The sequence below is a fragment of the Xenopus tropicalis genome, chromosome 1 (assembly GCF_000004195.4).
Source record: "Xenopus tropicalis strain Nigerian chromosome 1, UCB_Xtro_10.0, whole genome shotgun sequence".
In the NCBI taxonomy this organism is placed as follows: domain Eukaryota; kingdom Metazoa; phylum Chordata; class Amphibia; order Anura; family Pipidae; genus Xenopus; species Xenopus tropicalis.
In genome coordinates, this window is record NC_030677.2 from 32115868 (window position 1) to 32127886 (window position 12019).

The following is a 12019-nucleotide window of genomic DNA, read 5'->3' on the forward strand; positions in this document are numbered from 1 at the left end:
TATAATGCTCAGGAACACTACTATAGTTTATATAAGTAAACCACTCTATAGCCATGGGGGCAGCCATTCAAGCTGGAAAAAAAGAAGAAAAAGGCACAAGTTCTATAGTAGATAACAGATAAGCTCTGTAGAATACAATGGTGTTTTATCTGTTGTCTGCTTTGTGCCTTTTCTCCCTTGAATGCCCCCAGGGCTACACAGCAGCTTTATATATATAAACTATAGTAATGTTTTTGAGGCAAACACACCAGTTGTACCGGTGCAGGGCAACAGTACATTATATTTTAGTTACTTTTATACACTTTCATTTTTTGGTGTTACTGTTCCTTTCATCCCAGGAAATACCCTGCCATAGGCAATACTGAGAATTGCCCCCGCTAAAACACACAATTTTCTCTATTTCTTTTCCAACCCGCTTTATTAAAAGTAGATTGTTTGTAATGCCTCAGTCCATAAAACAAAAGGGAGGAGCACACCCCATGCTTGCTGCTATTTAGCCTGCCGCAATGTATCTTTAATACCTAACCCCACTCCCTAGGAGAGACTACAGGCCATTTACAAGCAGGAAGGTAGTGCGCTATGTCCAGAAATACAATGTAATAAACTGTTGCAATCAGCCAATAGCCTGCCTGCAGTAATGCCCTACTGACAGGTGTCAGTGCTGACTCCCTGAGTTACAGGGAAAAATGTCCCCGCACTGAGACACTGAGCATTAACTAAAGCGAAGCCGGAAATAAAAGTGCGCACAGCTATTTCCGGTCGGGTTCTCCAGCTGCATCACGCACGCCGTTTGTTGCTAGGCGACGCCTTCTGCCTCCTCGTCTCACCTTGCTCGCCAGCAGGAAGGCGCCGGTACCATGCAGCAGGGGGAGGAGGATGAGCTGTCAGTGACCATAGCGCACATAGTCCGGAAACTGAAGGGCTCCAGCCTGCACAGCCAGCTAGAGAAGGAGGCCCGGGTGAGTGCGGCCGGGGAGATGCGCCGGGCCCAAGTACCGCACAGTACAACAATGAATGAGACAGAGATGTGTAGTATTGGCCATGGCCAGTAGGTGGCGTGTGCAGTCCTTTCTCTCGCACAAAGACCTGCTGTCACCTCAGTGATTGGGGGTGCTTGGCAAGGTATGGTTAGCCCAGGGCAGGGTAAGGTTAGCCCAGGGCAGGGTAGGGTTAGCCCAGGGCAGGGTAGGGTTAGCCCAGGGCAGGGTAAGGTTAGCCCAGGGCAGGGTAAGGTTAGCCCAGGGCAGGGTAAGGTTAGCCCAGGGCAGGGTAAGGTTAGCCCAGGGCAGGGTAAGGTTAGCCCAGGGCAGGGTAAGGTTAGCCCAGGGCAGGGTAGGGTTAGCCTAGGGCAGGGTAGGGTTAGCCTAGAACAGGGTAAGGTTAGCCCAGGGCAGGGTAAGGTTAGCCCAGGGCAGAGTAGGGTTAGCCCAGGGCAGGGTAAGGTTAGCCCAGGGCAGGGTAAGGTTAGCCCAGGGCAGGGTAAGGTTAGCCCAGGGCAGGGTAGGGTTAGCCCAGGGCAGGGTAGGGTTAGCCCAGGGCAGGGTAGGGTTAGCCCAGGGCAGGGTAAGGTTAGCCCAGGGCAGGGTAAGGTTAGCCCAGGGCAGGGTAAGGTTAGCCCAGGGCAGGGTAGGGTTAGCCCAGGGCAGGGTAAGGTTAGCCCAGGGCAGGGTATGGTTAGCCCAGGGCAGGGTAGGGTTAGCCCAGGGCAGAGTAGGGTTAGCCCAGGGCAGGGTAAGGTTAGCCCAGGGCAGGGTAAGGTTAGCCCAGGGCAGGGTAAGGTTAGCCCAGGGCAGGGTAAGGTTAGCCCAGGGTAGGGTTAGCCTAGAACAGGGTAAGGTTAGCCCAGGGCAGGTTAAGGTTAGCCCAGGGCAGGGTAAGGTTAGCCCAGGGCAGGGTAGGGTTAGCCCAGGGCAGGGTAAGGTTAGCCCAGGGCAGGGTAGGGTTAGCCCAGGGCAGGGTAAGGTTAGCCCAGGGCAGGGTAAGGTTAGCCCAGGGCAGGGTAAGGTTAGCCCAGGGCAGGGTAAGGTTAGCCCAGGGCAGGGTAAGGTTAGCCCAGGGTAGGGTAAGGTTAGCCCAGGGCAGGGTAGGGTTAGCCTAGGGCAGGGTAGGGTTAGCCTAGAACAGGGTAAGGTTAGCCCGGGGCAGGGTAAGGTTAGCCCAGGGCAGAGTAGGGTTAGCCCAGGGCAGGTTAAGGTTAGCCCAGGGCAGGGTAAGGTTAGCCCAGGGCAGGGTAAGGTTAGCCCAGGGCAGGGTAAGGTTAGCCCAGGGCAGGGTAAGGTTAGCCCAGGGCAGGGTAAGGTTAGCCCAGGGCAGGGTAAGGTTAGCCTAGGGCAGGGTAAGGTTAGCCCAGGGCAGGGTAAGGTTAGCCCAGGGCAGGCTAAGGTTAGCCCAGGGCAGGGTAAGGTTAGCCTAGGGCAGGGTAGGGTTAGCCCAGGGCAGGGTTAGGTTAGCCTAGGGCAGGGTAGGGTTAGCCTAGGGCAGGGTAGGGTTAGCCTAGGGCAGGGTAGGGTTTAGTTGTACAAAAGAACATTAGTACTGCCAAACACAGCCTACTGTAGGCTGCCAGGCTACACAAGGGCTATGAATAGCCAATCACAGCCTATATTTGGCACCCCAGGAACATTTGCATGCTTGTGCTGCTCTCCAGCTGTTTTTTTAATTTGAATGTGACTCCTGGATAAAAAAGGATGGGGACACCTGGGCGATGGTCATACAGTCTTGTGTTTGTGGAATATGTTTATTAATAACGTATGTCTGGCAGATTGGATTTGAAGTGCATTGAGAATCGGTCATCGGTTCTTTACTTGAGTTCAATTGATCAAGTTCTAAATGTAATTCAACAAATTGCATTTTTCAGTTGTGTAGCTATAGTATCATCTATCTTTGTGTTCTAAAATAACTTTTACAAGGAAGAAACATTGGCTATCGTTTGATATACAATTGTTGGTTCAAGATATTTTTTCGATTAATCTTGGAAATACAGAATGTTATCGGCAAACAAAATCTGCCAGAACATCTCACTGTACTGCTATGCACGGCAACCCCTATCATTCCCAGAAGGCATGTACTTTGTATGGCAAAAAGATAACGTGTCTAAGTTTATAACGCACTGTTTAAATTATTTTTATCTCATGTCTGGAACATGTTGCACTGTTTATTGTGGTCCACGTGCAGTAAATGATAAGGTAGACATTTGTTATGATCATTCCATTGCTTCCATTCCTTAATAGCTGTTGGTCAGTATTTGTTATAGGAAGGCCCTTGTCTGTGAACTCACAGCCATACAACACTTTTCCAGAATGTGTGATAATAGTCAAAATACTTTACCCCATAACCACAAAGATATTGTAGCATTGCTACTTTCCTTTACTGGTAGGGTTGTACAAGTGAAGCTAATACTCAAAAACCACCATGTGAAAATGGTTGGAGGGTCTGGCTATGTAGTGTTTACCTTTGCCCCATCTCCTCCCAAACCACATAAAAGGGATCCTGGGATTGGAGGTGACATGGCCAAACCTTGTGGACACCAAGCCCAATGGGCAGCTCTGCATTTGGGAACAGGGCTGATTTCTACTTGGTTCTGGGTTTCCCATAAGGAAGAAATGATTAACTTTCCTAGTAGCGTTTCTCTTTATTTGGCTCTGAACATTTTATTGAATACTGATAGTAAGACAGAAACAATACTAAAATGATGGTGCTGGGCTTATTATCCTTGATATTTGATAAAACAAACAGGGAGTGTGTTAAAGAAATACTTCCCAGATAGTTTTCCTTCTAACCCTTTTATTTTAATTTGTTTTACAGTTGTCTGCAAATATGAGCTCATTTAGTTTAATTGGTATCCTAATTGGCTTGTTAATAGGAAAGAATAATGTTTGGATAACTTTTCAAAATAATGAGGGCATACACTACTGTAATGGGAATTCAGTCTTTTATATCTTAGCTACTGTAGGTATGCGCCAGGGGGTATATTCCAGGTATGGGATTTTTTTTATCCCAAAACCTGATCTCCTGAAAGTTCTGAATTATAGAGAAGCTGTCTCCCATAAGCAAATCATTTCATTTTTCTCATAATAAAACAGGAGCTTGTACTTGATGGTTACTAAGCTGCATGAATTCGTATTGGGTTAATTTAATGTTTCAATTGTTTCAGTAGTCTAAAGTATGGTGATTTAAATCACTGAAAAACACCTTATCTGAAAGTTCCAAATATTATGGATAATAGACTCCTTACCTGAATATAGTTTTTTTCTCCTGCTGCAAATGATATTTTTCCTGTAGCTTGAATTTTAATTCGTTTAAAAATGATGTGCAATTTTGTAAAAGTAATTTTTGAAGATATTTTTGCACTGTTTTTAGCATTGATCCTTTTTTTTTTTTCCAAGTCTGAAATAGCAAAAACAACTTGAATGTTGTAAATTGTTGCTAGAAGCTATTAGAAGCAAAATATTAAGAAAAAACTCTTCTCTTGCACATCATGAAATTGCATACCTTTAGGAAATTTGTGCTTGAAAGACATAGCGACTGATCCTGTTTTGTCTTGTGTAACAGATCCTCATATTTACTGCAAAATGAGTACAGGTATGGGACCTGTTATCCAGAATGGTCGAGACCTGGGGTTTTCCGGATAAGGGGTCTTTCCATAATTTGGATCCATACCTTAAGTCTGCATTTAAATATTGAATAAACCCAATAGGATTGTTTTCCATCCAATAAGGATTAATTATATCTTAAGTGGGATCAAGTACAAGGTACTGTTTTATTATTACAGAGAAAAGGGAGTCATTTAACCATTAAATAAACCCAATAGGGCTGTTCTGCCCCCAATAAGGGGTAATTATATCTTAGTTGGGATCAAGTACAGGTACTGTTTTATTATTACAGAGAAAAGGGAATCATTTAACCATTAAATAAACCCAATAGGGCTGTTCTGCCCCCAATAAGGGGTAATTATATCTTAGTTGGGATCAAGTACAGGTACTGTTTTATTATTACAGAGAAAAGGGAATCATTTAACCATTAAATAAACCCAATAGGGCTGTTCTGTCCCCAATAAGGGGTAATTATATCTTAGTTGGGATCAAGTACAAGCTACTGTTTTATTATTACAGAGAAAAAGGAAATCATTTTTAAAAATTAGAATAATTTGCTTATAATGGCGTCTATGGGAGATGGCCTTTCTGTAATTAGGAACTTTCTGGATAAGGGGTTTCCGGATAAGGAATGCAACCATGATTATTTGCAAGTTGATGATTTTTCAGGTTTATTAAACAACAAAAAACTTGGCAGCTAAATGCTGGTGCATTTCCGTAGAATTAAACAGGAGGTGTATTTTCAACATTCATTGATCTATTTAAAAATCCTAATGTGAATGTGATTATAGTACAATCAAATTTTTTGCACTATTTACACTTTGCCCACTGTGTAGCACATTGTATATGAAGCATAAGATCTTGTTTTAGGAAATCATGGCAAAAACTGTAACTGTAAATGCATTTGGGTTCATATTTTTCAAACTTGATTATTCAAGATTTATCAAATGAAAAAAATGTATGTATGTATATATTGATTAACTAATTTCTTTGTTAGGTAATAATAAACTGGGATTGTTGCATGGTGTGTAAGTGAATGGCTATGGGTGCTGCTCCTCTGTTCAACTCGTAATACCCTGAGAGTCTGCACCTCGGTGTGGCAGGATTGTATACTTCTACTGCTGTTTGTTTATTTTTGCTGAATTTTTTTACCTTTTGCAGCAGTCTGTTATCTGCTGTTTTTTTAAAGTGACATTGTTATTCACCACATGAGTGTTTGGTCAGACATCTATATTGGCACAGTTTATTTTCTATTTCATTTCAACTGATATGGATTCTGCAGAAGTATTTAGAAGAGGATTCAAGAGGAGCAGTTTTACATTAAATTGTGTTTGGGTGGTGGTTATGGCCCATTTAAAGGAACAGTAACACCAAAAAAATGTATATATTTCAAAGAAATTAAACTATAATGTACTGCTGCCCTGCACTGGTAAAAGTTGTGTGTTTGCTTCAGAAACATTACTAGAGTTTATATAAACCCTGGTGTGTAGCCATGGGGGCAGCCATTCAAAAGAAGGAAAGGCACAGGTTAGGGCTCTGGCACACGGGGAGATTAGTCGTCCGTGACAAAACTCCCTGTTCCCGGGCGACTAATCTCCCCGAGTTGCCTTTACCTGCCATCCCACCGGCGAAAATGTAAGTCGCCGGTGGGATGGCACACGCGGCGGCGCGATTTCAGGAAATCGCCGAAAAAGCCTCGCGAGGCAACTTCGCCGATTTGCGCAAAATCGCGCCGCCGCGCCGGTGGGATGGCAGGTGAAGGCAACTCGGGGAGATTAGTCGCCCGCGAACAGGGAGTTTTGTCACGGACGACTAATCTCCCCGTGTGCCAGAGCCCTTATACAGCAGCTAACAGATAAACCCTGTAGAATACAATGGTGTCTTATCTGTTATCTGCTATGTAACCTGTGCCTTTTCTCCTTTTTTCCAGATTGAATGGCTGCCCCCATGGCTACACAGCAGCTTATTTATATAAATTATAGTAGTGTTCCTGAAGCAAACACCCCAGTTTTACCAGTGCAGGGCCACAGTACATTATATTTCAATTACTTTAAAACACTTTCATTTTTTGGTGTTACTGTTCCTTTAAGGTGTGAAAGAGGTTTTTGTACAGTGAAAGTTGTTAAGCTGTGAGATTCATTTAAAATGTAATTTCTGAATTAGTTATTGTCCCCTGTGCCTGCCCAGTTATCAAAATAACTATTGTTGCCCCTACATTTACAATCCGTTAACTTGTACCAGTGACTTATTTTGGTTACTTTGTTTTTATTTCTTTGAAAAATGTTTTTTGTTCCCTTTTTTTAATCCTTTTGTAGGTATTTCCCACTCGTTATTTTTTTTTCTTTGTTTTTTGCCAGGCAAGTCTGCACAATACTGATATTAAACTTGAAACACTAAAAGAAGACATCAAAGAATTTTTCAAAACTTCAGGTATGAATTTATATCAGTTGTCATCTGAATGGTATTACTCTCTCTTACATAGACTAATGCTGACTGTTAGGAACATTTTCAGTCCAGAAAATAAATCGTTTAGTCTGTCTGTCATAATGTTTGTGTTCTCCCAATACATTGTACAGTCCCATGTAATGTGTTGGTCCTTTATAAATAAACTATGATAGCGAAAAGTAACTGTAATAGTGAATACCACCATATGGTGCTTACGTTGGTATTATTTTATGATGTCAAGTGAATTAAAAAATAATATAGGTCAGTGATGCCCCCATATAGCGGGATAGTTATTTACAGTACAGGTATGGGACCTGTTATGCAGAATACTCGGGACCTGGGGTTTTCCAGATAAGGGATCTTTCCATACTTTGGATCTACATAACTTAAGTCTGCTAAAAATCATTTAAATATTGAATAAACCCAATAGGACTGTTCTGCCCCCAATAAGGTGTAATTATATCTTAGTTGGGATCACGTACAGGTACTGTTTTATTATTACAGAGAAAAGGGAATCATTTAACCATGAAATAAACCCAATAGGGCTGTTCTGCCCCCAATAAGGGGTAATTATATCTTAGTTGGGATCAAGTACAGGTACTGTTTTATTATTACAGAGAAAAGGGAATCATTTAACCATTAAATAAACCCAATAGGGCTGTTCTGCCCCCAATAAGGGGTAATTATATCTTAGTTGGGATCAAGTACAGGTACTGTTTTATTATTACAGAGAAAAGGGAATCATTTAACCATGAAATAAACCCAATAGGGCTGTTCTGCCCCCAATAAGGGGTAATTATATCTTAGTTGGGATCAAGTACAGGTACTGTTTTATTATTACAGAGAAAAGGGAATCATTTTTAAAAATTAGAATAATTTGCTTATAACGGAGTCTATGGGAGATGGCCTTTCCGTAATTCAGAACTTTCTGGATAATGGGTTTCCGGATAAGGGATCCCATACCTGTATCTCATGTTTAGTGGCTAAACTATAAGAAAATGATGATGAAATCCAAAGAAATCAATGAATATCTTGAGCAGTCCAAGGGCCATTTAAATATCTTGGAAGGCTTCCAGTTGGACAGCCCTTATATCAGTTAATGAGGATGTTTAATTTCTTTAATATTTTGAATCCATTCTTTTCCATAAGTTTCAGGAATGCATTTTGCCTTATATAATTTACATTTCAGTACCCATGTACCCAAGAAATCTTTCTAGTTATGCCTATGTATAAGGCCCTGAAACTGCAAATATAAACATAATTTTTGCCTATATTTTATATATAAAATAAAATATTTTTATATATTTGCCTATCAGATGCTTATAAATTCAACACATTTCCTGGATTCCTCGGGAGGCCTGAAGCTTATAAACTCTTAGACAAAGGTTTAAAATGTTAAATTGAAATGACATTTTCAGAGTCGTTTGAATATTATTTTGCATGTAGATAATCATTATTGCGCACTGCTAAAGCTACTAACTAAATTGCAATTGTTGGGTTATATCCCTGGTGATATTCTTACAATTCGTCAATTTCTATATTCAACAAAATTCAACAATTTTTTTTCAGTACCAACTTCCATACACGACTGCATGCAGAAGGCAATAAAATGGTCAGACACAAGATATGGATTTTAAATAGGCAGTTTCCCTTAAAAATAACTTTGAGTATGAAATAGACAGAGATAGTCAGTAATAATTTGTTGTCACTTATATTTTTCAGTCTGTTTTTAAACCACTTCAGAAACCAATAGAATAAAAACCAATGTTGTCATATATCATCTTTTTCTACATCGCTGTAAGCTTCCCCTTTAATATTAGGCTTGGGGTTGGAATTGTACAATCATAACCATAAAGGAAGCTTAAACATTACTTTGCAGTACTAAACATGTATAAAACACATAATAGCTGCTCCAGTCGCTGGGTCTCTTCAGTTAACAATCTAGTCAAGGTTTTACTGCATTGGTAGAAAACTATTGATCTTGAAGACTACAACTTTATTGTTACTTTAACTGTTGTATTACCTATATTTCTGGTCAATCACTCTCTCCTATTCATCTTTCAGTCCCTCATTCACACCAAAGAGACACCTAAAAAACATGAAAACTGTGACTTTTTTGTTTTGTTGTACAAAAGGCAGGGTAAAAATCCCCCCGAAAACCTCTAAAACCACAAAGAAAAGATCTTCCAGTTGTGAAAGGGACATCTGCCATTGACTTCTGCATGATCTTGACAGGTTTTTGATGTTGTGTTTTCCATTCAGATTTTTTTGTCGCATAATAAATTGCAACAAAGTTGCTTTTTTTTTGCAACAAAATTGGGTTTTGACATCTAAAAAAACCAAACCCAAAGCATTAGTAAATGCCCCCCCCCCTTGATGTTATGAAACAGTTAATGCAGGTTTTAGAGTTAAAAAATTGCAGACTCCTTCCTAAGTTTTGTTATTGAATCATAAAAGCTGACTCTCTGTGTTTCGCTCACAGGCTGGGAGAAGAAACTTCAGAATGCAGTCTACCGGGAACTCAGTGTGTGAGTGCATTTCTGGCATTTCTGCTTTCCTAATGTAAAGGCATAGCTGTCTACTTCATAATATACCCTGGGGATTGGCACCATTAAAGCTAAATGATCCGGCGCTGCTACCTGAGGCAGCACATTGCTAGTGCAGAGGGCATGGTGTGTTCCCTGCATTAAGAGACTACATTTGCCCTTAGAGTTACTGCACACTGCTGCCCAAAACAAGGCATGAGTAACCTTACATCATCATGGCAAGAACAGCCTTGGCAATGATGCTGCCCATGATTAATTTACAGTATTTACAATTAAATTAATTTACAGTAAAAGTATAATCAGTGAAGCGTTGCTAACTTGTTAATTCCACCAAGTTTGGGGTTGTTTTCACTTAAGAAAAGTCGCTTAAGATAAAACTCACTTGTGATTACTCTTTAAGTACATTAGAGCAGTGCTGTCCAACTTCTGTTGTACCGAGGGCCGAAATTTTTCCGATCTACGTGGTGGAGGGCCGATAATGGAAGCCAGTTTTGGCCACTCCCCTTTTTGAAACTGCACCCACTTGAAACCACACCCATGTTATCACATGACCATACCCATATTAATGGTTATAGTACAGCAAAAACCTGCCATACTCTGCCTTCCCTACCCTGCCTGTGTGTGCCATACTCTGCCTTCCCTACCCTGCCTGTGTGTGCCATACTCTGCCTGCCCTACCCTGCCTGTGTGTGCCATACTCTGCCTTCCCTACCCTGCCTGTGTGTGCCATACTCTGCCTTCCCTACCCTGCCTGTGTGTGCCATACTCTGCCTTCCCTACCCTGCCTGTGTGCGCCATACTCTGCCTTCCCTACCCTGCCATACTTTCACTGTGTGCCATTCTTGGCTGGTTTGTGCCATACTCTGCCTGTGTGTGCCATACTCTGCTTGCCCTATGATGCCTGTGTGTATGGCACACACAGGCAGCCTACAGTGACACAATGCTGGCACTGCTCCTACAGTCTGCACAATAACTATATATTAAAAAACTTTTTAACTGAAGTACCACCTCAGTATATGTTCTTTTTGTAGTGTGCAGGGATTATTTGTGGGTTTCTACTGCTCCTGAGGTGTGAACAGGTGAACAATGGGGGTGATTACAGCCTGAGCCTGAGGTGTGAACACTGCAGGGGGTGAACAATGCAGAGATTAAAAGGTGTGAACAACACAGGGAATTACATATTTAAACAATACAGCCTGATTACAGCCTGAATCTGAGGTGAGAACCATGCAGGGGGCAGTTAATCACAGTACTAATACCATTTAAAGCTTACACAAGAGTAAGCCATCAAAGCAGCCAGACAGGTGGGGGGCCACACAGAGGGGGGTCGCGGGCCGCATGCGGCCCGCGGGCCGCCAGTTGGACAGCACTGCATTAGAGGATATTATAGACAGATAGCAGGGGAGCTTCCCATAGACAACAATCAAAGCAAGAGAAGCCACCCCTTTAGACTTGAGGAAGTGAACGTTCCCCACACGATTATGTGGTGATGGCAGATTCTATTTAAGAGGGGCCTGGATGAGTTCTTGAAGCATAGCATCCAAGGCTATTGTGATACTCAAATCTACAGTTTAGGGCACATTTACTAAACAATTTTGAGATAATTTCTTATTTTTTCTACATTTTAGAATGTATGCGAAAAGTTTGTCCACTAGTTTTTCGTGGTTTTCGTTAAATTTCCACAAAAAAATCATATTTTGTACAAAGACATTTCGGAATCCTTTAAAGCTTTGTCCTATGGTAGGCTTCCAAAGCCAGAGATGGAAGGCATCAAAGCCAGAAAGGTTTTCGTGGCTTAACAAAGTTTTCTGCAGGAAAATATTGTGACTTTTGGAACGCAATTCGATAAAAGCATTTTCGTGACATTTTAGAACTTCAGAAATTATCGTGTTTACTCCGAATTTTTACCATATCGTGTTTAAGCCCAGAAAAAAATTGGATCTTTGTGCCCCTTAGTGTAGGTAGCGGTATATATAGTTTATATATATATATGTCAGTAGGCACACTTCTGCACCACTCTTCAGAGAGGGAGGATGGATTCAATCTGCTGCCATATAGAGTTGCAGGAGCGTGTTTGAGTGCAAGTACCTTGCTATTTGGCCTCAATATATGCTCTCCATTTTGTCCATTTCAAAGCACCTGCAGTTGCAGTTATATTTGTAAATGACGCTTTTTAAGTTCCCATGCCTTAGGAAAGCAAAAGAAAAAGATGCCGTGAGATACAGTGTGGCATTATCCCTGGGGACGCAACAAGAAAAGTGGGCTGCAGCAAGTCAAAAAGCCAGCTGCCTGATAAACCATAACTTATTATTTGAAACATTAGCAATCACAATGCTGTTTGTTTTTTCCTTCTAGGCTTCCTGCCCCTTGTCACCCACTTGCACCAGTGGAACATATTAAGGAGCCACTGACATATATGCGTAAGGCACAGGTACA

General features: G+C 41.6%; 1 protein-coding gene across 2 annotated transcripts in view; it reads left to right on the forward strand.

The window, feature by feature from the left end:
• Positions 1-704: 704 nt before the first annotated feature.
• tbc1d19 (TBC1 domain family member 19) overlaps positions 705-12019 on the forward strand; it is a 47647-nt gene continuing 36332 nt past the window's right edge. Inside the window, exons 1-4 of one of the 2 annotated variants that reach the window (XM_031895358.1) lie at positions 705-959; positions 6950-7022; positions 9520-9565; positions 11939-12014. In XM_031895358.1, the coding sequence (XP_031751218.1) occupies positions 858-959; positions 6950-7022; positions 9520-9565; positions 11939-12014 (297 nt within the window). In that variant the 5' untranslated portion in view covers positions 705-857. The remainder of the gene's footprint in view (positions 960-6949; positions 7023-9519; positions 9566-11938; positions 12015-12019) is intronic. The other variant, XM_031895357.1, reaches the window with a different exon arrangement.